This window comes from Perissodus microlepis, chromosome 13 (genome assembly GCF_051167445.1).
Source record: "Perissodus microlepis isolate ML-2025 ecotype Zambia chromosome 13, ASM5116744v1, whole genome shotgun sequence".
Taxonomy (NCBI): domain Eukaryota; kingdom Metazoa; phylum Chordata; class Actinopteri; order Cichliformes; family Cichlidae; genus Perissodus; species Perissodus microlepis.
The window spans coordinates 11,675,961-11,699,895 of NC_140473.1; the positions used below are offsets into that span (position 1 = coordinate 11,675,961).

At 42.9% G+C, this 23,935-nt stretch overlaps 1 protein-coding gene across 3 annotated transcripts in view; it reads left to right on the forward strand.

Moving 5' to 3' along the window:
• mcu (mitochondrial calcium uniporter) overlaps window positions 1-23,935 on the forward strand; it is a 59,519-nt gene that overhangs the window by 30,986 nt on the left and 4,598 nt on the right. For all 3 annotated transcript variants that reach the window (XM_084947895.1, XM_084947896.1, XM_084947897.1), the window contains 5 exons: window positions 19,476-19,539; window positions 22,236-22,406; window positions 22,513-22,617; window positions 22,888-23,048; window positions 23,377-23,580. In XM_084947895.1, the coding sequence (XP_084804021.1) occupies window positions 19,476-19,539; window positions 22,236-22,406; window positions 22,513-22,617; window positions 22,888-23,048; window positions 23,377-23,580 (705 nt within the window). The remainder of the gene's footprint in view (window positions 1-19,475; window positions 19,540-22,235; window positions 22,407-22,512; window positions 22,618-22,887; window positions 23,049-23,376; window positions 23,581-23,935) is intronic.

Sequence of the window (23,935 nt, forward strand, 5' to 3'; positions counted from 1 at the left end):
TTCTGCGTGTGTGTTTATGCTGTTACTTGGAGCAAATGTATGTTCAGTGTGCTTTGTTTGTGCTCTGTGCTTATGTGTCACTGGTCTTTATGAAATGAAGAAGGGTGGGCATGGATTTGCACAAGGTGGGGGTGGCTGTACAATGAAAACCGAGCCGAGGCTTTCTCTTGGAGTCCTGTTTACATTTTGCTGCAATGGGCCACTTGAAAAGGCATCGGGTGGAGTGATGTTAAATGAGAGCAGTGCACAGTACACACAGCTTGCCTTGCCTGAAAGTAACAGCTTTAGCAGCGGGCTGTATTAGCAAGTTCACTGTAGAATGACGCAACAGAGCTCACAGGGAACTCGTCCCCGTTCCCAAGTGTCCCTTTCCCTGCCATGCACCCTCAAGAGAGACAGCTGTTTGTTCAGAGGGCAGGGGAGGGAGGAGACATGGACGGCCCAGCAGGGAGTGTTTGCCTTGCTACGGCCTGTTGTCTCTGCGAGGTAGAGCCGGGGATGATACTGCCTGAGCCGTAGTGAAACAAGGAAACCTCAGCAAAACAGAGATGCTGTAAAGAAGCAGAAGAAATCAGGCTGCATAAACTTGTTAGCTTTGATAACACTGGCTCTAAAAGTGTCTGCTTGCACTGTCTGCCGTTTGTATATAGCACTGTTATCAGTCAACACCCCCCTTTTCATCTCATTGACACCCTTCTCCCTCGCTCCTGCATTGCTGCAGTACAGGCACTTGTCTCCTCCTTGGCTAAGCCAGCCCTCTCTCTCTTTCCCTCCCCTTGTCTCCAACCTTTCCTCCCTCCCCTCCTCGCTCTGCCGTTCTTTGGCATCCTTCAGTTTAGCTGCAGCTTCCCACAAGGCCCTGATGGGTCAAAGCTAAACAGACGCGCACACACAAAGCAGTTTACAGCAGCGCCATTCACGCACGGACCTCTCGATCCATCTGCGACTCGGCTCCTGCGGAAGGCAGCCGTGATAGTTTTAACAAAGTTGTCAAATGTCAAGCAGACACGTGAAGAGAGAAATCTAAAAGGGCGGGTGTCGTGGAGGGGGGCACAACAAGTTGCTGTCTCCTCACTTGAGCCTTGCCAGTTCAGCTCATGAGTTCAAAACTGCAGGGCATGCGAGTGGATGGATGAAAGATGGAAGCAGAAAAGGTTCGAGGGGTGGGAGGAAGGCAGCAATCATCAGGATGGCAGCTGGTAAAGATGTAGCATACGGCAAGGGCAGTGAAGGTGTCGCTGTGACTGCAGTCTGCAGAGCTCTTAAGCAAGTCACATTCATCATTCACTTTGAATCATATCTATAGCAAAGCTGTGCAAAGCTATAGCAATAGATGTGTCCTTTTCATGTTTTGACCAGTTTTTGTAAAAAAACAACAACAAAAAACCGTTTGTTCAGTTCAAGGATTTATTGCCTTTTCCAATCATTTTGTAAGAGGGTGTAATCAGTAATCTTCACCTTCCTCTCTGACAGGTGGGTGTAGTTCAAGAGCCTTTTACAGAGAGAGCTCAATGTACAGGCTTGCATCAGAGAGGCGAGGGGTTGAGAAATTGCCACTGACTGAAAACTATGGCTGTCCTTTTTGGAGGGAGGCAGGTGTATTTTAAAGTGAGCCATAAAACCTGTTTGTTGCTGTATTTCTATGATGCACTGAACTTCCTCAGCAGATGTGGCAAACAGCCTTTATCCTTGAAGCATAATGTTTCATTCTGAAGCAGAGGCTCGAAACTCGCTCTGTCTCTATGTTTCCGTCACTTTCTCGCCTTGAACGGCGCTGATTTAATGGACTTTATGGAATACCTGCGTTATGAGCCCGATTATTACACATCTGCCACTTTAAGCCAGGAATGAATTTTGTTTGAATGTCGTCACAGAGCATTAAAACGTTAAACCCGTTTCCCTCTTTTCAGTCATTTTAAACCATGTCTTTTATAAAACTAAGCAATAAGTAGCCTTGAATTTAAGTTATATGATTAACAACATTGATGACAGCATGGAAATTTATCAGAAAACACAAAGCTCTCTATTTTAACCCTCTCATCACCAATAGTGTCCTGCAAAATAAAGATTAATGGCCTGTTTCAAAGGATATGCACAGTTTACCTCAAATGCTCAAGGAGACAGCAATTTTTTTGTTTTCATTATCTTTTATTGTTTGAAAGCACCAGCAGACTTGTTCGGCTTTAATTAAGTCAGCAGGTAATTAGGATGTCTGTATGCTTGTTTTCATATGACTGTTTTGAGTGACGGCACGCAGCGAGGAGAGACACCGAACCAGCGTTTCGTCAAGCGTCATCTGTGCGTAGCTCTTTTTGTTGACTTCTAGTCAAATGGATTATTCCCGAATGACAGGCAGATACTGATCGGCCTAGCGAGGCTTAAGCCTACTTTAAAGTCACAGATGCCATCGCCGGGTCTAATTGCATTATTGATCAGTTTGTGTCTGTCAGAGCGTTTTGCACATGTAGCTGCAAAAATGAGATTATTTTTTACTGCTTACGTTTTCAGGCAGCGTGCATTTGAATATTTATCAGGTAAACAGAGCACTGAATTGAAGTGAGGATAAAAAGGATATTGTTGTGAAAAGGAGTGCGTCTGTTTTACGGGTCCCAAATGAAATGTCACCACCATCAAAGTTATGTTTCAGAGCGCCTGTAACTGTCGAGAAATAATTCTCTGCAGATGCGTCTGATTATTTATTTTCCGCTCTGGTTTTAAACATTGGTGTAAAATAACTCTTGTGTCTGCGTGTTTATCCGAACTGAAGTCCTTGGGCGCACTCCTGTAACTGATAACAAACTCGGTATGAAGAATTTCAAAAAAGAAATCAATTTGTTTTCAGGATGGTAACTGACATTTTTCCGTCAGAGTATCGGTTATCCAGTTGAATAAACCTATTGATCTTCGCATCTCAAACTTCCATTGATTTGTAACCTGCCCGCCGCTCAGCAAGCCGTCATTACAACATTAGAGAAACTGCTGCATGTTTGAATTTTATCACCAGTGTGATTAGTTTGGGATCTCCTCAAACTAATAGTAGTGACTTAAATGTTGCTCATCTGACTGACCAGTCATGGCTGATGATTAATGCTGTTTGTAAATCGTCATCGTCATGACGTCGTCTAATAATAATGCGTTTAATTAGTACAGCCGACACGTGGTTAAATCTCAGTCAACTCTATGTCGAGGCAACCTGATGATTAAGCAAAGAAAAAGTGTGCTTATAAACTATGTGCTGATATTCGGAAATGCACAGACTTGCAGATGTATTTTATGAAATCCTATTAAACACAACTTTATGAGCGCCCATTAAAAGCATAAATCTCATAAATATCATTACTGTTGTACAAAACGTTGCTTGTGCAAAATTTTTTGTATGATCATCAAAAACATAATTTAAAAAAACTGTCAGGTTAATTTTGATTCGATAACTTTTTTCTTTCCTCCCTCTTTTTATTTTATCATCTTCAATTCAAGAAATTAACCAGGTTGATGATTCATTCCATTTAATGGCTTTTGAAAGGTATTGATAATCAATACTGTCTATTTGATATTTACTTATATTCTAATTGGAAATTGTAGTGGTTATTATCTTTAGTAGTTGTCTTCAAGGCATTTTGTTTTCTATAAGCTCTGTTTAAATATATTTTAATGAAATATAAACTCTCAACAAGCACTTTATTAGGTGCACCTTCTCAACTGCTTGTATTAGCCAGTATTAGCCAATCATGTGGCAGCAATTTGATGCACTTATGCATGTGAATGTGGTTGAGACTACCCGCTGAAGCTCAAACTGAACTGGAAGTAGAAAACATATGTTGATTTGTTGGAGTATTTCGGAAAATGCTGATCTGCTGGGATTTTTCCCCAGACAACCATCTCTGGGGTTTACAGAGAACAGATAGGAAAAGAGAAGATATCTGGTGAGCAGCAGTTTTCTGGGCAAAAATGCCTCGTTGATGCTAAAGGTCAAACTGCTTCAACCTGATAAGAAGGCATCTGTAACTCAAATAACCAGCGCTAGATGGTAGAGTTAGAATTTGACTGAAACAACGTGAAGTCATGATACAGTTTGGGCTTGTGGTGGTGGTGTAACGGTGTAATGGAGATATTTTTTAGCATACTTTGGGCCCCTCAATATCAACTAAGCATTGTTCAGACACCACAACCCAGCTGAAGGTTGTTGCTGACCATGTCTGGTGACTATTTATGACCACAGCATGCCCATCATCCGGTGGCTGCTTCCAGTAGCATGCCATGTCTGTAGACTCAAATTCCTTCCACAGGCACCAGATCTTAATCCAATAGAGAACATTTGGGATGTGGTAATATGGGTGATTCATCACGGATGTGCAATTGACAAATCTGCAGCAACTGTGCGATGCTGTCATGTCATCATGCACCAGAATCTCCGAGGAATGTTTCCAGCATCTTGTGGTTGGGCCATAAAGAATTAAGGCAGTGCCAAAGGAAAGGGGTCCAAGCCAGTACTATCAAGGCATGCCTAATATAGTGGCATGTGAGTGTATTTATTAACCAGCTTCTGTGTAATCTAGTAGTCTTCTTTCTTACAAGCAGGTGTTCCTTATAATGTAAACACGATGTTGGCATCCATGTAACAGAAGTCTGAATAGGAATAATTTTTCTTGAGGATCTTTTGATGTTAGCTGAAATGTGCATAATCCCACAGCCACAGCCTAAATGTGTTTATAGGGGCTCCAGTTTGCTGTTTTTTTTTAACCTACATAATCGCATTAGGACTAGATTATTTCAGTGTATTAATTTCACTGCACTTCCTGTGATGGTATAGGGTGACTTGCAGCAACATTTTAATTATATGAAATATGAAATACAATTAAAAAAAAAAAAAAAAATCCACAAAATAATTGGCCTAAGAAAAAAGAAGTCTAAAACCCTGTGAACTGTGTTAAAAGGTGGGTTGTGCTGTTATTGAAGGGCTGTCTTTGTTCCACTTAACACCAGTGATCAAACTGGGGTCATGCTATGTCGGTCAGCTTGCCAGAGGTTGATTGAAGCTGAAGCTGTTAAACCTCTAATATGTAGTAATAACAGCTCTAGGTGATTAACTCCACATACGCATTATTAACACCCGTTACAAAAAAATAAAAGGAAGGTGTTTAACGTCATGGTTCACTTGGATTATTTCAGAGCTGCAAAAATTAGTTGCCAGCAGAGGCAACTTGCCCAAACACCTCCTCTAACATCTGATGATACAGAATTGGGAGAGGGAGAGTTGTAAACAGGTAGAAACAGTGCTGGGGGGTCGAACAGTGAAGTAGGCCCTTGAGGAGGGTCGAGAATCAAATCGCATTGAAACAGGATGGAGTAGAAGAGCAGAGGAGGCAGGATGAGCAGCATACTGATGATGAGGATTAAGATTGTGGATAGGAGCGTGAGGGCAGAGAGATATGGAGACATTTTTTTGTTTTTTCCTTTTTCCCGAGCATCAGTGATGTTGTCTAGCTCACTTCGATTTTAGGTCACGATGTCATTTGGGAGGATAAAAGGGCAGAGATGAGAGGAGGAGCAGGAGGTGATATGAGGGGAAAAGGGACAAGCTTTAACTAAGGAGTCGCCGGCAATGCGGTATGATCCGTCATTCATTTAAGCGTACTCTATTAGATGCCGCTTATTATCGTCAGCCTTGCTTGGTCGGTGAGTCAGCACGACGTGTGATTTCAATAGCTTGTAAAGCAGAGGCCATCACATCGCCCGCAGGCGTCATCGCATTGCTGCCCAGAAACCCTTTGAGATTTGAAAACTGGGCTGTCTGCTTATTTGACTGCTGTGACTTCGATTCCCCTACTCTGCAGGTGGGTGACATGACAGTAGCTTCACAGAAACCGGCCCAGTTTCTGCTGTCCAAAGTCTGTATGAGGGTAAGCTGCTTCTCCACACGGCCCCACGGCACAGAGCCTGTGAATATTTGATGCTAGTTGTGAAAGGCCTGGAGTGAAGCGTTTGTTGTTATTAAAAATCTGACAAATAGGACCCAAATGTAAAATCCTGGACGTACCATGTCAGAAAACACTATTTTATCTGAAAAAAAAAATAATCCTACTGTAGACTGCCAATCACAAACAGTCAGCACTATTTATTCAGTGTTAGCACACAAGGTACACCTACTGCGTCATTTCCTGACGTGCTCAGTACTAACCATCTGCCTGAGTCACTCATTTTGTAATGCAGAGTGAGAATGCGGCTGCTTCTTATCTCATCACTGGTGAGTATTTAAAAACGAGGTCTTAACCCTTAATTTCCCATGGGAATGCTGGCAGGCCAGTTTTACACATGGTTTTTAAATGACCATAATGCCATTAGATACAAACTTTAAATGGTTTTGGAAAGAGGAGCAGACAAGCTTGACAGGGGCATTCGGTGTATCGTGCTAGCACGAAGCATTCACAAAGCCCTGCTGTCTGAACACAGACAGAGAAACGAGCTCCACCTAGTTTTTTCAGTGTCCACGTCATCGTAACTCCTCAGCCATTTTGAGCTAAAGAGAAAAGTCAAATGGTTCTTGAATGATGACAATTATTTTATAACCCCAAACAGTAAGTCCAGGTGATGGCCATGGGTCATACTATGCTGTAAGTTCCAAAAGTATAGTTTTTAGCCCAGGGTATTGTCATTATGCTGTCAGGAAGGGGGGCAGCTCGGACGCCTAACTTCGTGGACACGATAACTAATCTACTAGTAGACGGAGGGTTTGCACTGGCAGCCGACATTATTTTACTGCTGTGTGACACGAATTTGTTAAAACTCACTTCTTGAAATGTACTTCAAAACGTACCTTTTCCAGAAGTGGAAGTGCTGCTTCACTTCTGTGTATTATGCTCTCAGTGAGTGTAATAACCATTATCCTTTTACCATTCATGCATGTAAAAAGGTAAGCAGTACACAGGGTTGTTCCTGGTTCAGGAGGGGGTGACTGCGCATATAAGGCTTATATGAAAAAATCTGTGCATTTTTCTAATAACTCTTATTTATTTTTTATTTATTTTTATGTTTGAGGTATTGAAACCTCATCAAAACCTCATCAGATTGTAATTCAAAGATTTCACTGCAGATTTTCTTTAATTTTTAAGCCTTTTCTCAAACCTAGATATCTGTCACCTCAAGTCTTAGCAGTGATACCCCCGTCTGGGTCATTCAGACAGACAGCATTAAACCTCCTCGTTGTCTGATTTTAAAGAGAAGCTAGGGAAGGCACAGAAGAGGCCTATGGTGTTACACACCCTCTCTAGGCCTAGCAGAAGGCCGTGGTGAAAGTGGAAACTGGCACCAAACACGTTGGCCAGAGGGCCAGTCAGGCACACGGGCTGTAAAGATAACCCGCCTTGATTACGCTTACACTTGGAAAAACAGCATCGCAGTTAGAAAACACTGAGGCCAAAAAATGAAAGGACTTGTAACAGCAAATGCCCACATGAGGTGAGCTGTGTGTTTCTGTGCCGCAGCTCCTTCAGAAGTGTCTGCTCCAATCTGTGTCTGATTGGCATTCGTGAGCTCAGTTCGCTGGCTTATGTGCATGCAATATGTCCACGCGGACCACGGCTAAATAAAACCTCAGGCAGACTTGCTTTTCCAAGAAGCAAAAATATTTCTGTGAATTCTGTTGTCCAGACTTTTGTGGACTATTCCCCTGATAATGCAAGATGGTTAACAGTACTAGCTGAACAGTGAGATGACTAAGACCAAGCATTGATATTCTTGGCATTTTTAGAGAACCCTGTTTTTGCTGGGTGAACTTTAATCTTTTGGCGTCCGAGTCATATTCAAGGCATGGGCACAGTCACAGAGGGGAGAGCCTGTCAAAGTTCCTCAAAAGAAGCATTCCCAGGCTCGGCTCCATAAATAACTGATGCTGCTTGAGGAGGAGTTCACATTGGTCTGTGACAGACCGGGCGCTGCCCTCAGTGTGACCTTGCGTGATCGCAGAGAGCAGAGTCACATGACTCTCAGGTCAACTCTAAACTAGGGCTGCCACGATTAGTCGACTTGTCACGATTACGTCGACTATCAAAATCGTCGACGACTGATTTAATAGTCGACGTGTCGTTTGAAGCTTTGTAAGATCCCAAAAGACGCAGGAATAAGTAGTAGGATTTAAGAGTGTAATAACGAACTGAAACAGAAGATGGCAGCACTGCATGTACAAGGATGCCAGCTGCCGTTAAACCCCGAAGAAGAAGAAGCTGTGTCCCAGAATTCATAGCGCGGCCGAGCTCAGTTTCCAACAATGGCGGCAGCTAGTTAGTTTTAATATTACTCCTATTATCTTTCTGGCTCACAAAATAAACGTTTAACATATTTTCAGGCGAGAATGTAGCTGTGTAAACCTCAAATATCTGCTCAGTTTATCAAGACACCACATATTTTCAAAAAGCGCTCCGACGTTTTCGGAGACGTCTGTTACCCACCAGCTCGATAGCTAGCCGGGGGCAAGGCTAACTAGAGCCGGTGAGAATACCGGACTCCCGGCAAATCATTTTCAAACCCACCACCGTCTTTCGCTACTCAGGTTAAACATATATAAGTCACTTAGATAACTTAAAAATGTTATTGATTGGCTTTTTTCAGTATTTTATTTGTTCCTGAGTAAATCGGTTTGTCTGAGATTAAAGTTATAGATTTTACACAGCTGAATAAATGTCAAGCAGACAACTGATTATCAGAAGTGTGAGATGCTGGAGAATATACTCCGGTGTCCTGTTATATTTTAGATAGCAAGGAGTTTATTAAACTTCACCGAAACAATCTGCAAATTTCATTAAAATTTAATAAACTATCATCTTGTCTTTATTTTTAGTTAGCACATACCTTAAACACTTAAAGCTGTAAGTTAATGATAGTTATATAAGAGCAGATGCTGCTGGTGCAATAAGCTGTACGTTGTACATCCAATGGATGCATGATCTGATTAGTGGACTAATCGCAAAAATAATCGGTGACTAGTCGACTATCAAAATAATCGTTTGTGGCAGCCCTACTCTAAACCCAGGGAATATTGGTGAAACAGGCACAGCTCTAGTTGTTTCTTAACCATTTATGGTAATCACGCCTCTCTAATAATGTGTTGCAAATCCTTCAATGGGTCACCAAATGAAGAAAGAAACTGCATTGTTTATATAATGGGAGATAAATTATATAATTTGTTGTGGTATATCGTGTAAATTCTATAATTACCCTCCTCTTTCATCTTTGGGCCCTGCATTCTGGCCAGGTGGATGGTTTCAGTGCGAGCAGGCTAGCTCACTGGTCTGCCCTATTAATCAAACAATGATGCAAATTTCTCTGAGAAGAAAGACCAGAAACTCCCCAATGCACCCAGTCAGGATTAATAGCCACCTGGCTGCCTTGGAAATTTAAATTTGACATTTTCGTTGTTGAGCTTTACTTCATGTTTTGTCTCAGCTGACGTTTTTAATTAGTCCCTCAACTGAAAAGCCTGATGAAAGCTTTGCATTTCCTTTACCCTTTTAAATACTCACATCTTTGGAGTTGAGGATGGATGCTGCTAAAAAGCATTCATATAACAGGAGTATGGATCAGCTTAGATTTAGGGAGGAAGAACCGCGCCTACGTGTTTCACGGTTCAACATTTTCTGCTTTTGTGCCGAGCTGTGCTGCTCATTCACTTTGAATGTGTTGCTGTGATCTGCTGCTTACGTTTAAAGTCGAGGACTTTTCGAGCACCAGTCCTGACGAAATGAGACGGTTGCGTGTGCAGTCCAGCATGTTGTGAGACGTTACACAGCTCTATATGAATAAAGCTGGGAAAAGAACGCTACCTTAGGTTAGCCTGGTTAGGTTCCCTTGTAAGTGAAAGGTTGTTGTTATGACAATCGCACCAGCAAAGATACCCATTCCCATCTCAGACATACCCTCATGCATCTTCAAGGCCACCTGTACATTTGAATCCTCCCCAAGGACAGTTACCAACAGTTATTTTCATTTCTGATAAATCTAATGATTAGTTAGGCACCTACTCGAGTGCACAGGACAGTTGGGAGAAAGAGACATAAGACAAAGATACAGACAGTGAATGTCATGGTCTGATATTTTACATGTATTAACAATAGAAAGCCTACAACAGTGGTGCTATGCGAATCAATGGTCAGCGACTAGTGCGGCAGCTGTCTATGTGTCACCTGTGTCTTGGAGGATAATAAGATGTTGCCTTTATGCCTGTCAAAATTTATTTTGCAGAAGTGTCATGCATTTTTAGATTCAGTTATAACTCCAAAGAAGTAACTATCAGGACTCCATTGTGAATAAATGTCCCTAAATACACTTTGATATCATGGAAAGAAAATGCTGCTCTTAATTTTCTGCAGGATCAAAGTGATCCAAACTTCCTGTTGGAATAATACATCAATGGGTACAATGCAAACAGGACGTTTGGCTAATGTAAATATAGGCCAAAAATGATCTCAAGCTGTAGGCCATGGTGTAGCTCACTACATTCACTTAACTGCTGGACAATCCCTTACAGCATTATTGTAACTCTTTCATTTAGTCTGAAAAACAGTACTGCTACTGTGTGTGTGCAAGATGTTCAGAAAGGCTTAACAACCTGGAATATAAAGCTTTATGACCTTAATGTTCAACCAAGTAAACATGTTTACGGGTATTATGTCTCAAGGTAGAAAGTTTGCGTATTTCACCGTTAGCAGAAACCGAACTTGACGGTCAGATTTTGGAAGCCAGGCAAAAGATAAAACAGCAGAAGGGTAAAGTGGAGCATCTTGTGCCTCTAAGCATCAGTGATGAGAGATAAATTGGTGGTGATCTAGTACTAATGCGTGCTCTGAACATGATATATTATTCAGTGTGGGTTTTGATAAATGTGACCATGAACTCTGAAACCTAGAGGGGAATGTTTTTGCCACAGAAAATTGTGTCTGTGCCTCCTTAGTGGACCATTTACAGTCACATAAAAGTGCATCCCATGAAAACTGCCTTTTGGCACATGTGGACACGCAAACACTTTAAAACATACTGTAAAAAGTGTTTTGCACTCGTCTCTTCGACGTTGCCCTACTGCAAATTTTAAACACTCTCTCATCAAGATGTTTTACAGTTTCTTTGCATGTACTGCCCATTTTAAACTCTCCAAATATGAGCCATAACATAAGCCTCCATTTCATCCTTCATTAGCTATAGTGTGGTCATTTGATCAGATCATTGTCCTTTTAAAACATCCGCCTTACGCTCAACTTCACCACGAATCTGCATCAGGCTTGAAGTCAGTTACTGCAAGCTGCTCAGTCACTGAGACAGGGACATGGAAGCAGTTCCAAAATAAAAACACTCGACTTCACTGCACCACACATTTCTGCTGTTACATCTCTGTCTTTGATTTGTCTGTACAGAGATGAATAAAGGCTTTGCTTGTTCCTGCCTGCTCATTGGCAAAAGGCACTTTTACTCTGTTTGTTTGGAGATCAAATTGCACAATCCCTTTCTGATCACTGATCAACAAATCCACGCATTACCTGCAGATCCTGTGATGACACGTTGGGATTTTGGGCTTTTTTTTTGGTATCAGCTTTACTAAGTTCCCTAATACTTTAAGTGATGCTGGAGTCTTTACATCATCAGATCTTTGTCTTCTCCACCTTGGAAGTAGGTGCCAGAAAAATTTGTTGCCATCTTTTTTTTTTTGTTTGGTGTCAGACAGCGCTGCTGTAGGGTTAAATAGTCTGTGGCAAATTGGTAGTTAATTGAAAGCAAGGGCAATTTTAGGTGATTGTAAATGTATTTAAATGTGCTTTTATTATATGGGAAAATCTTTTCGCATGCCTTCCTCGATGCATGGGCATCCAGAACCTTTTCTTTTCTTAGAGAGTAGGTTTCATCTGTCACTCTGTAAAGACAGTCTAATATTTGGGCTCTAATCTGGAACCCCTGAGTGAAGTTTTATGGATTTGAATCCACAGATTGAGTCCCCCCCCCCCCCCCCCCCCCCCCCCTTTGTGTCAGCTTTGTTATTTGAACACTTTGGAAACTAATGAATGCTTAGATATGATACAATACAAAAAAATATGATAAAAGTTCCACATATTCCATAAAGTCGTCCTTTATGACAGACTATTTAGTAGACAGACTTTGGCACAAACTTGGGGACGATGTCGCAGTTTCTTCTGTGCCCAAAGCAGCAGCCGTAGGAACAATTAGTGTGGTAGCCACAGAGGAGCATTGTGCAGTCTTGGAGAGAACAAATGGGAGCTACTTTATTTCTCAATTCAAAACAACTGTTTTACCCATCTATAATTAATGCACCTAGAAACTGGGTAATGCCAGTGCAAAGTGTAGCTCTGCTCGCAGAGGGGTCCTATAACGGTGGAAAGTGTGTACAGATAAGAAAAATACTCCCAACGCCGCTGGTGACGGGAGGAGGAAATTTGGGAAGATAATAAGAACTGAGCATTGCTTACTCAGCGGCATCGATCGGAGCGTGTGGTACGTGTAACGTGAAGGAGCTACAGACCTCCACCTTTTCACAGTCTTGAGGTTTAATCGATGCTGTTAAGGTCACCGGTGAGATCAGGGCCAGTGTGTAAACTGTGTGTAGGCAAAACTGGATTTGCATACTCTCAATTATTTCTAAGAGAAGAAAAATAAAGCTGGAGGGGGGGAGATAAAAAAGATAAAAACAACAAAGAAAAAAGTTCCACCTACTAGTCTGAAACGGCATATTGAGAGGAAAAGTATTGCGTGACTAAAATTAACACTGACACAAGCAGCTAGTGCCATCTGGTGCATGAACCATCAAAGAGGGTCTCGGTGTGCCGTCGCACTGACCACACGCACATGGATGTGTGTGCAAGCACTAATTTCTGCATACTCTCAAATGTGAGCCCAAGAACAGTCCCGGTCCTTCTCGTCGGGATCGAATCCTTTGAGGAGCAGCGCTGTGGAGCACAATAGCCGAAAGCTGTTGTCTTCCAAGTAGAGGCGTGAAAGCCTGCACTGCTGTTTAATAATGCATCAGGTTCTAGTGTTGTTGGTCTCAGGGAGGGGAGGATTGGTGGGGGGTGATAGGGGTATGACGGTCAAACTGGGCCCGCACGTCAACAATCTGATTCATTCACTTCTGAGATGTTATCTCGTGGATTAAGCGGGCCATGAGCTGGAATTAATTATCCAAAGCATGTTCAAGTCCTTTAAGGCAGTTTATTGAAATGGAATGAGCAATTAAGCCGGAATTATTTATGTCTTGCTGTAACTATCTTGGAGGGGTTTGATGTTTGGATATCCTAATCAGGGGAGGGTTGCTTTCACTATCAACCCTGCATTGCAGTGCAGGGATCTGATCGGCACGGGCTTTTCTGGGGCACACTCTGCTCTGACACGGTTTCCCTGTCGGCGTGCGAGTCGCGATTACTTAATACCGAGGCGTTCAAGAATGCGACTGCCGATTTCATATCTGTTAATGGCTTTCATCGGGCGAGGAACACTGCCGAGAGAAAAGGCAGCGTTTTCCTTTGTTACATAAGCTCGTCTGTGCTGAGGCTGGAAAAAATGACGGTGATTGCTATCACACTGTTCTCAAATCCGCTTTCTTCTGTAGCAATTGCTGAGTGGCCACCTTATCGTGGTGTATGTGTTCTTTCGTATTTCTGAGGGGTGGGACGGTTCGCTTGTGTGCCTACAGTGATTTGTGTGAGCCTTGGAAGGGGCACAGCTGTGCTTTTCAACTTGTTAGGCTCAAAGTGGAGAAATCTGGGCTTCAAGGGGCTGAGCGGACGAGATCTTGCCCTTAGGGCAGAATATAGAAAGTAGACGTAGCATGAGATTGCTTTTTTTTTTCTGTCCTGTTTATTGTTGTTCACTTCAAGAATAAATCAATAATTTGATAATAAACTGATGAGTATTTTTCTGGATTTGCTACGTTAACGATGCCTCAGGGCTCTGGATAATTCTGCAAAAGACATTCTCGTTAGTAGACACTCCGTAATTAATGAGTTGATAAATTAAAGACTCATTCATGTCAGTTCACCTTAAGTTTAACTTTATGGCTCATTGTGTGGAAAAATGCTTTATTTTATCACTTTAAATGGCTTCATTTTGTTTGTTTTGACTAAAAATGCTTTTATCTAAACAGTGAATATAGAAATTCATAGAAAAATTGTCCTTTTACATAATTGAGTCGATATTTAATTACTTGTTTGAGAATATAAGGCATTCTTCACATCCCTGGGATTGAGCGGAAGAAAGGGTTTTCAGCTGTTCCAGTCAGCAGTCTCTTAATATGCTATAAAAGAGTAATAAAACCAGAAACACGAGGTTGAGGAAAGACTCGGAAATCTTAACGGCGATCGTTGTGCACAGACATTCCTTCTAGCAGGTGATAAGGTGGTAGATGTGGTGGATTTTCAATTTAATACCTCGTAAACCTCATTTGCCTTCTCTGAGATTCCACCTGGGAGCGGCCCTGTAAGGCTGAATCAGCATGGGTGACGCTGCTTTTTGTTTGTGATATATTGCAAACTGGTGGCACATTCGTCCCTGTTTTAAGTGTGGAACATTTCGGGTGCACCTCTTAGACACGATGCGTTCACTGCCAACCCCCTGCATGCCCTGACCTGTCTCTTCAATGTGCAATGTGCACATTCTCATTTAGCAAACAATAGTGCAAAAGTCTTGAGCCACCCTTCATTTCTTGATATTTTACTTCCAAGGAGCCAGACTTTCCTGTCAGTGTTCTTGAACAATAGTTCTGAAGGTATTCAAACTTTTTCTTTGGACAACATGTTTTATTTTTTGTTTTTGCACTCATTTTTAATTCAGTTCTTGTACCTGACCATCTTTATTTTGCTTTCTAACTCCAACAAATAACGTTTTTTTCAATTTCTTTAGAAAATCTACAAAAAATGCCCCAAAAAATGGCATAGTTTGACAGGAATTAAATAATATTTTTGCACCAGCAAAATGATTTCTAAAGAACTATTAGCTGAAAACTTGGCATATCTAAGGATGTTAAACATTTTGAGGAAACTGGACAAGTGGAGGACAAATGAAGTGACAGGCTTAAAAACTGTCTACAGCACATGAACCCAAAGTCCTGTATTTAAGAAATAGAATAAAAATCCAGCAAAGACCTGACACAGGGCCTGAGAGATGCATCTGGCCCTTCAATTGATCCATCTATTGCTCACCAAAGCCTCATCAGAAATGGTCACTGATCACTGTTTGGAAGAGCGGTTTTTAAGAAGCCATTCTTAAGGGAAATTGTGAGGAACGATATACCGAACACACTCCCAAGAAAAACACAATCAGTGGAAGACAGTCGGTCCTGGATTGGCCTGTCCAGATCCTAGACCTCAACATTTTTAAGCAGTGTTAGATCATCATCACCAAGGAATGAAACAAAAGGAAACCAAAGTCCAAAGAAGACCTTTGAATGTCCTCCAGGAAGCCTGGAGAACTATTCCTGACGACTACTTAAAGAAATTACAAGCAAGCTTTGCTAAGAAAGTGCAGACTGCTGAAAAGTAAGGGTGGTCATACCAAATACTGACTTTCAAGCTTGTAAGAGTTTCAAGCTTGTATGCTTACACATTTCAGTGAATCCCTGCGTCTTTTTCCCATTTTCCTAACAGAATATAAAGAAATAAGGAGTGGCGTAAGACTCTTGCACAGCACTGTGCAGTGACCTCCTACAAACTTCAGCTTCTCGGGAATCAGATCTTCATCTCGCCTTGACCCTCGTCTATCAGAATGATAGAATGATTACTGCAAAATTGATCTGTGTGTTCTGATTCTGTACTGGTAAAAATGGACATAAATAAGGATTTTAAACATGTCTGATATGCAGGCATAAAATTAAAAAAACAAAAGACCATTTCAGTGTGTATGCTCAATGAAGCCCAGGATGAATCTATTCTTTATACTGAATCGACATGGGTGCTACGAATGTGCCCACGTTATCTGCTCTGTAGCCACAACCCAGGACAGCACATTACCACATAGATGGATGCAGTCATTGTGCAGATAAATGGCAGAGGTTTCCACTCCTCCAGAAGGGCACCGTGAAATGGGAATTATGTCACCAACATTATTCCTCAGCGCTGGTGTCTGTAACACATTTGCACGCAGGCTCACACAGGCACACTTTGCAGCCGTGCTCGGGAGCCGGTGATTTCCCCGCGGTGTGTCTGGAGTTAAAATGATGTGTTTGCAAGGATGAAGAGGTTTTTAAAATGCGGTGTCATCCTGGGTTTAGATTCAGTTGCAATAGCAATGCTTAAACAAAAGAAGTGCTGCCCACACATCTAAGCTACTGCTGTGGTTTTCCAACCGGGGTTGAAGTAGCTGAGTTCATCTGGTGGGGCTGTGGGTAAAAATGTCGAGTACTGCCACAGAAGTAGCACGCTGTGTACACAGTAGTCGGTTACCAAATGTAGCATAACCAGATTTCTTTATATCAAACTAAAAATAGCCCTGTTTCTTAATTTTTTTCCCCTGGCATGAACAAAACCATCAGTGAGTAGTGTGAACCCACCCTCAGAGCAGCTCTGCTAGCAGCTTATGAATTTGTATAGCTGCGCCGGAGGAGGAAGCTAATAAATCTTGCAAATTTCTCCAAATGCATCACCTGACCTGAACTAAAAACAAGAACATCATTATGCTGCTGGAATTAAACACAACTAACGTAGCGGAGGGATGATGTCGATGTAGCAGCGATGCATGTAGTAACCCGTGCACCCGCCCTCCTCCATCCTGAAGCCTGGCGCTTGTATGTGAGGTTGTTCTCTGTGAGGATGATTTATCTTCGCTGCAGATCGGTTTCATGCCTCTTCACTGTAGCTGTGTAATATGAGAGCTGGGAAAGACACAGCTGTTTCCTGTTATCAACATTTTTCTTAATCTTCTACAGGAATTTATTATGTAATCTTCTGGGTCTCTGTTTGCTTGCTGTGAATTTAGTGCGCTCAAAATGTACACGTGCACATATGGACTGTGGTAAAAAGCAGCAGTGGTTATAGAGCACGGTGCTGATGAGAGTTGAAGGAGATCAGAACCTGCACATCACGATTCTGTGTGAGTCGGACAGAGATGGAGGCGGTTAGGGAGGGAGGGTGAATTCGAGGGGCAACCCCCCTTTCTAGACGAGGGATTCCTTTACTGCAGTGATCAGCAGTACTCCCCCCATCCCTCCCCTCTCGTGCTCCCCTCACTCATAGCTTTTCTCTTTCCGTCTCCCTCCCTCCCTCGTCTTCCTTCTCTTTCTTACCGCCATCCCTGCCAAACATACACACTCTACGGTCACGTTTCGGGTGGGGAGGGACTGTCTGCTGCAGGGTACAGTATATGCAGCACATGGTCAGAAACGCAAGCGCGCTTGTGACTCGCACGTTTTTACTCCAGCCTCCATTTATCTCCATCGCTCCCCCGCCACCCCTCCATTTATCCTCACGTTCATTCTCCCTGTCTCTCCACACCTCTTTCCCCCTCTCTCGCGGCCCGTCTGCCCATCTCCTCAGCCCGTTTTTCTTTGTCTCTCCCCCTCTCCCTTCGCCGCGTGTGACATTGATTCCAAGGTTGCTGTGCTGTTGACTGCTGCTACGCTGTTAAATATTGCAGGCAGCGTTTCAGTGGCTGCGTGCTGAGGGGAGTGGAGGCGCGGGAGCTTTGCTCAGTTGCTGCAACTGCAACTACCGCTGACAAACAGGCTGGTGAACAGACGGGTTGGACACACACACACACACACACGGCCACCTGCAAGCACACAGAGGTATATCCACGCATACATGTCACTCCACAGATCGACGTGCACGTGTGCCCGTGCCATATTTGCATATGTTTGTGATGGCGCTTTGTGCCAGCGGGTGCGTGGGCTGGTGATGACGCTGTTGTGGGTATCTCCGTGAAATCTTCCTGGCTTTCGAATAGCTGAAGTTAATGAATGAGCAAAGCAGTGCTGGAGTGCTCTCTGCAGACTGTGCAGTTATTCCAGATGAGCCAAAAGCCCTTTCTCAGCATGTCATCTGATCAGAAACCTAATCACTGTTTGGGCTCTACTTGGTGCTTGGCAATTGGTATTCTCATTTAGGACACACACACACACACACACACACACACACACACACACACACACACACACACACACACACACACACACAGAGAGAGAGAGAGGAGGTTCTGCAGTGCTGCAGTGCTGGCATTTACTCTCACACCTTCTCCATCCTTTATCCAGATCAACATCATTCTGTGCATTTGATTGATTGGCAGTCGCAGTCACTGATTGACAGCAAGCCTGGGTTTGAGTTTCTGTGTCTCAGTTTGGTGGTCGGATTACAGTCAGCTTCCTTTGAAGAGGCCCAACTGCTCACAGAATTATTTTTATATACAAGTTTATTTTCTGTCAGTCACAGGAAACCTTTTGACACAGGCCGTCTGTGTCAAACATGAACAACAATATAAAGCTTTGTAAATACTTAAAGAATCTGTGGGAAAGCCTTATTGCAGACAGACCTGGGATAATTGTGTTGCTGACTAATAATAAAATCAGGCTTTATTATCCGGACCGTTGACTTCTTTTTGCTGCCGTCTTGCTTTTGTCCAGGATTAAAAATGATGTTGGTAAACGGAGCATGTTTATCTCAGCTGTACAGAATTAGAAAGGATCCGTTTGCAGTGAAAGTATACGCACACAGATGCACAGATACACGTCTCCTGTGAGATATCTTTTCACTCTGTGACTATCAGTGCAGTTGAGAGAGCTTTGAAGCTCTGCTGTTGTGGTTTGGATCAGTAAGGGTCAGAGAGTGTGGGTGTATCGTAGATCTGATGTTACAACGGTTGTACACAGATTAAGCGCATCAGTACATTGTATACTTGTACACATTGTATACAATTATATGCAACCCTAAAAGTTGCACAGATCTGGGCCCCAGATGTCAGGGACAGTGGAGAAAACTGAGCATTTTTGTGGTACAGTCACAATTGGTTTATCCAGAAGTTATGAGTCCCTAGAGGTGTTTTTTTTGGTTTTGTTTTTTCCTGATGTCTCATCTTCATCTGTTCATTTGTTTTGTTGTTTTTGTTTTTTAAGAATGAGAAGAGCAGCCCGCCTGCCATTTGCCCTGGGCTGGATGATGTCCCGCCAGTAATTTGAAACATATGAACACTCAGAAGTATTTTTGTGACAAGAAAGCCGCAGTTAAATCGGTTAATTCGTCCTACTCGGGCGTGGCTCTTGTCTGCAAATGGGAGCATTTCTAGAAAATGGGAAAGCGGTCCCTGTTGTGTAACACAACGCTCTCGGAAATAAACAATTAGAGAAGTAAGTGGCATTGATTAGGGCAGTTTCATATTGCTGGGTGCTGCACGCTGATCTACAGCAGCAGCTGTGGTTGGCTGAAAGAAGCATGCCAGGTGAGAACAAACAGTGAAAAGGCAAAAAGTAATGAGTTTGGTCCACTTTCTCCTCCTGTCTGCAGGTTTGGAGGGGCGCCCCCTCATGGCACGGCCAGAGACTGTTGTGTTCCTCTGCAGCTCCAGAGGGTAAGTATTCCCTTCCTACTGCATCGTTAACCTGACACGCTCACCAGCAAAAATCCAGACGCAGCACTCGTAGCTGTATGAGAGGTTTCCCTTCCTTTTTTTTTCAAAAAAAGGAGAAAACCCCAAACAACAATGCGAGAAATTCTGCATCAGCCGGAGAGTAGAGGCTCATTTGGAGTTAACAGGCAGAAGTCATTAATGTGGAATCAGTCTCGGGGTAGCATCTGCTTGTCTGTGTGAGAGGCGGGAGTGATGGAGAGTGTGAACAGAGGGTGGAAGAGAAAGGGAGCAGCACTGCAGAACAGGCTGAATTCATTTAAAAGCATGCCTTAATAGCTATAGGATTGTAGTAAAGATAGACACGGGGTCCTTGCGCTTTTAACAATGCTCCTGCGATGACAGGATAAACGAGGACAAAGGGAACGTGTGCGGGAGAGGGGGGCACTCGGGGCAAAGTGTCACTGTAATGAAGAAACGGTCTTAAAATGAAACGTCTGAACCTTTAGTGTCTTTTAAACGTGACACCTGGAAAAGAAGCCCGGCTGGCGCTGCCTGTGCCAGCTGAGCGTCCTTCATTTCTTGGTGTGGACCTGGGCAGATATCTGCTGATTCACTGCAGTGGGCCTGTGCAGGAGGCGGAGGCTCGGATCATATCTCCTATGGGCTCGCAGCCCCCTGCCTTGATTCATGTGTCTGTCTTTAGAGGCCACTCAGCATGATAATGGTATAAGCTGCACAGGCTCATTACAACAGTAGTTTGGTTATGGACCAATAGAGCCATATTACAGGCTTATATTAGCAGAGAGTGCCAGTGAGCCGAGTGTGGGCTCAGCTGTTTGGGACAAAAGTGATGGAAGAAAAAAGCAGGGTGTACAGATGGCACCGAAAACGCACAGAATCCTAAACTTGAACTCAGTCCCAGGTACACTAAGTGATTCCATCTTTTTCTCGGCTATGAAAAGTTAAAAAATTTCAAAGAATGAATAAACTATGGTGTTTACCTCGAGGCCTTTTAATTCAGCCTCACCACACGCGCGTGATTTAGAAGTCTTTCAGGTTTTTATGTGGGAATAAGAAACATCAATAGTTGGCTTCAAAGAATCATCGGCAGTCCTGTGAGGAACAGGTTCGCAATGTTAAGGCTGTATCGATTCTCCAGAACAGATGGCCTGAATAGGGCTTATTTTGGCAAACCGCAGCGAGCAGTGTATGTCTTTTAGTAGCTACTAGTCCTGTGTTGATTACTGGCAAATAGTAGATGTGCTAAACCAAAAATTAGGTACTGAGAGTAATAAGAATTTTTTGACAGCAATGCCATTATCTATTGTGCATAGACTCAATTATTAATGCAGCTCTCAGTACAACTATTTTACTATCTTATGTCAAAAATTGAATAAAAAAAAGATTTTCATTGACATGCCGTCATTGTTGATGGTTACACCCAAGCTTGGATGCGTGCATTTACAATAACTTGGAAATGATCCAGTTATCGAATACCATTCCTAATCACAACTTGGTCAATGCACACGTCCAGTCAAAGCATGCTGTCTGTGGGAACCCACCCCTACACTGCCTCCGAATTCGTACCAGATAATTTCAGCCAATAAATAACTGTTGATGAATTACTTTGACTGCAGCGTCTTATTGGATACGTTAAATGGAGCCAGTGTTCCAATATGACAAGATCTGTTAATGTTTAATGAACGATCACTGAGTTTTATGTTTAGTGTTGTGATGCGCCCAGTTAGGGCTACTGTGACGCCCTGAACCACAGTCCAGTGAGCAGTTAGACAAAATGCTCTTGTTAGATAACCTTTTTTTTCCAAGGTTTCTATGTCCATATATTGGACCAATTGTTTAAGTTTTGTAGCAGTGCACTTAAGTTAATTAGATACTTAGTATCAGAACTCTGACTCCATACCACTACTTTGCTGGGCAAACTGTTTAATGCCAATATATCAATCAGGCCACAGATGGTATCATCTAGATGTTTTGTAGTGAGCCATGCAAAGTAAACCAAGAATAACTAGACTCCTGCTTCTCATTAACGCTTCTTAGCCTTTCTGTAACCTCATTTTATAACCACAGTTCCAAAGGAGTTGGGACATAGATGCAAATCTCATGAAACCATATTTTTATTCACAATACGTCATAGAAACATATCAAATGTCTTGAAAATTTTCGAATGGGAGCAACAAAACCCTGGAAAGGTAAGTAGTACTAAAAAAAAACCAGCTGGAGGAGCATTCTTCAGCTAATTAGCAACAGGTCAGTAACATGATTGGGCATAAAAAGAGCATCTCAGAGAGGCTGAGTTTCTCAGAAGAGGTTAATGAGGTTAATAATTTTCCTCAGCGTGAAATTGCGATATCTCATCATCTGCAGTATATAATATCATTCAGAGATTCATCCTGCATCTCTGATGGTATGTGGGAGTTAGTGCTTGCACATCTGGAAATGCACCATGAATGCTCAAAGGTATACACAGGTTTTAGAGGAGCATGTGCTCCAATCCGGGGAAGATCTTGTTTAATTCAGCACGATGATGCTAGACTGCATACATACTGTAAATCATTGCATTCTGTTTTTACTTCAATTTTACTCAGCATCCTATTTTTTTGGCATTGAGGTTGTGCAAGATTACTGCTTTTGTGACGTTCGACCCGTCCCTGTTTTCTTACTCGCGACCCCTACAGAGGTGACGGTGGTGTATCAGAACGGGCTGCCGGTGATCTCAGTCAGTTTGCCGTCCAGACGAGAGCGCTGTCAGTTCACCCTCAAGCCTCTCAGCGACTGTGTGGGAGTTTTCCTCCAACAGCTCCAGGCAGAGGACAGAGGCATCGACCGGGTCGCCATCTACTCTATGGGTATGCTCGCACACACAAGTGAACAAAACCTCATAACCTTTAGTTCCAGTACCTTTTTGTTGCGTAAGCCCTCTCTTATTTCCTCCCCGTTTCTCTTTCTCTTCAGATGGGGCGAGGGTTGCCTCCTCCACAGGAATAGACATCCTGCTGCTGGATGATTTCAAGCTCGTTATTAACGACACCACACACCTCGTGCGGCCACCGAGGAGAGGTGAGAACCGGCAAAGCCTCTGCTGTTCGTTGTTAGGCAGATTTCAATCATGGTGTGTAACACTGCGACTGTGGGTGTGGCAGGTGTTTTGGGGGTTGCAGTGATCATGGTGATAGGTGCTTTAGCATAATAAGAAGCACAACCACTGAAGTCTGAAATTCTTGTCTGAATTCTGCCTTAGGGGGCGTCACCAATAAGAGGAAGTCAGGATTTTATTGCCAGCATGTGGGAAGCCTGTTTATTTATTTGCATTTGTGTGTTTAACTTCAGAGCTGTTGCCCCACGAGGAGGCGGAAAAGTTGAACGATGTCAAGTTTCTGGTGCAGCAGCTCTATACCACGCTGCGCATCGACGAGCACCAACTTAGCAAAGAGCGTGAGCTAATTGGACGACTGGAGGACCTGAACTCACAACTCCGCCCCCTAGAGAAGGTCTAACTCTCTTAACGTATTTTGGAGTGTTGTAATATTGAAATTTGTGCTGCTACAAGACGATTAATCTTCACCACAACATCAGGGAACTTGGAATTAAGTGACCTGCACGCTTTTATTTTATTTTTTCATGGGAGACAAGAAGCTGTTATGTAACTAGTATAGCATATCACCCCAGTCACAATTCACACGACATGGCTAATATAACTAAAATGTTGCTATTCAGTTGTTACTTGTGTACTGAAGGGAATTACTGACCTAATGGAAAGTAGTTTTATGTGCTCCGCTTGTGAACGCATGTGCGGTTTCTGTGTTATCTCCTGTGCAGGTGAAGGAGGAGTTGAATAAGAAGGCAGAGCGACGCACCACTTGGGTGTTGTGGGGTGGCATGGCGTATATGGCAACCCAGTTTGGTATCTTGGCCAGGCTAACCTGGTGGGAGTACTCCTGGGATATCATGGAGCCGGTCACCTACTTCATCACTTACGGCACTGCAATGGCCATGTATGCCTACTTTGTTCTAACACGTCAGGTAAGACCACAGTCTTCAAACTTGGATAAAGATGTAAAGACCTTAACAAGGTGTAAACATGAAAGCTGTCACATGATCTAAGCATCCATGTTTGAAGATTCATACTGGTGGAAAACCAGGAGAAATCTGTTTAGCAACCTAATAATGGTTTGAATGCTGCAAAGCAGTGGATTAAATCTGAGAACCTGTATCATGAGAGTGAAGGCATGAAGTGAATGGAGTGCCTTGGATGTGTTTCTCTTTTTTCTCGATCTATGGAAATGCCATCCAAAGACAAACTCAAACAGATGTAATATGCATTCAGGCAGTGTTCCTGTTAAATATTTTTACATTCTGATAACCACTGAAGTCACTT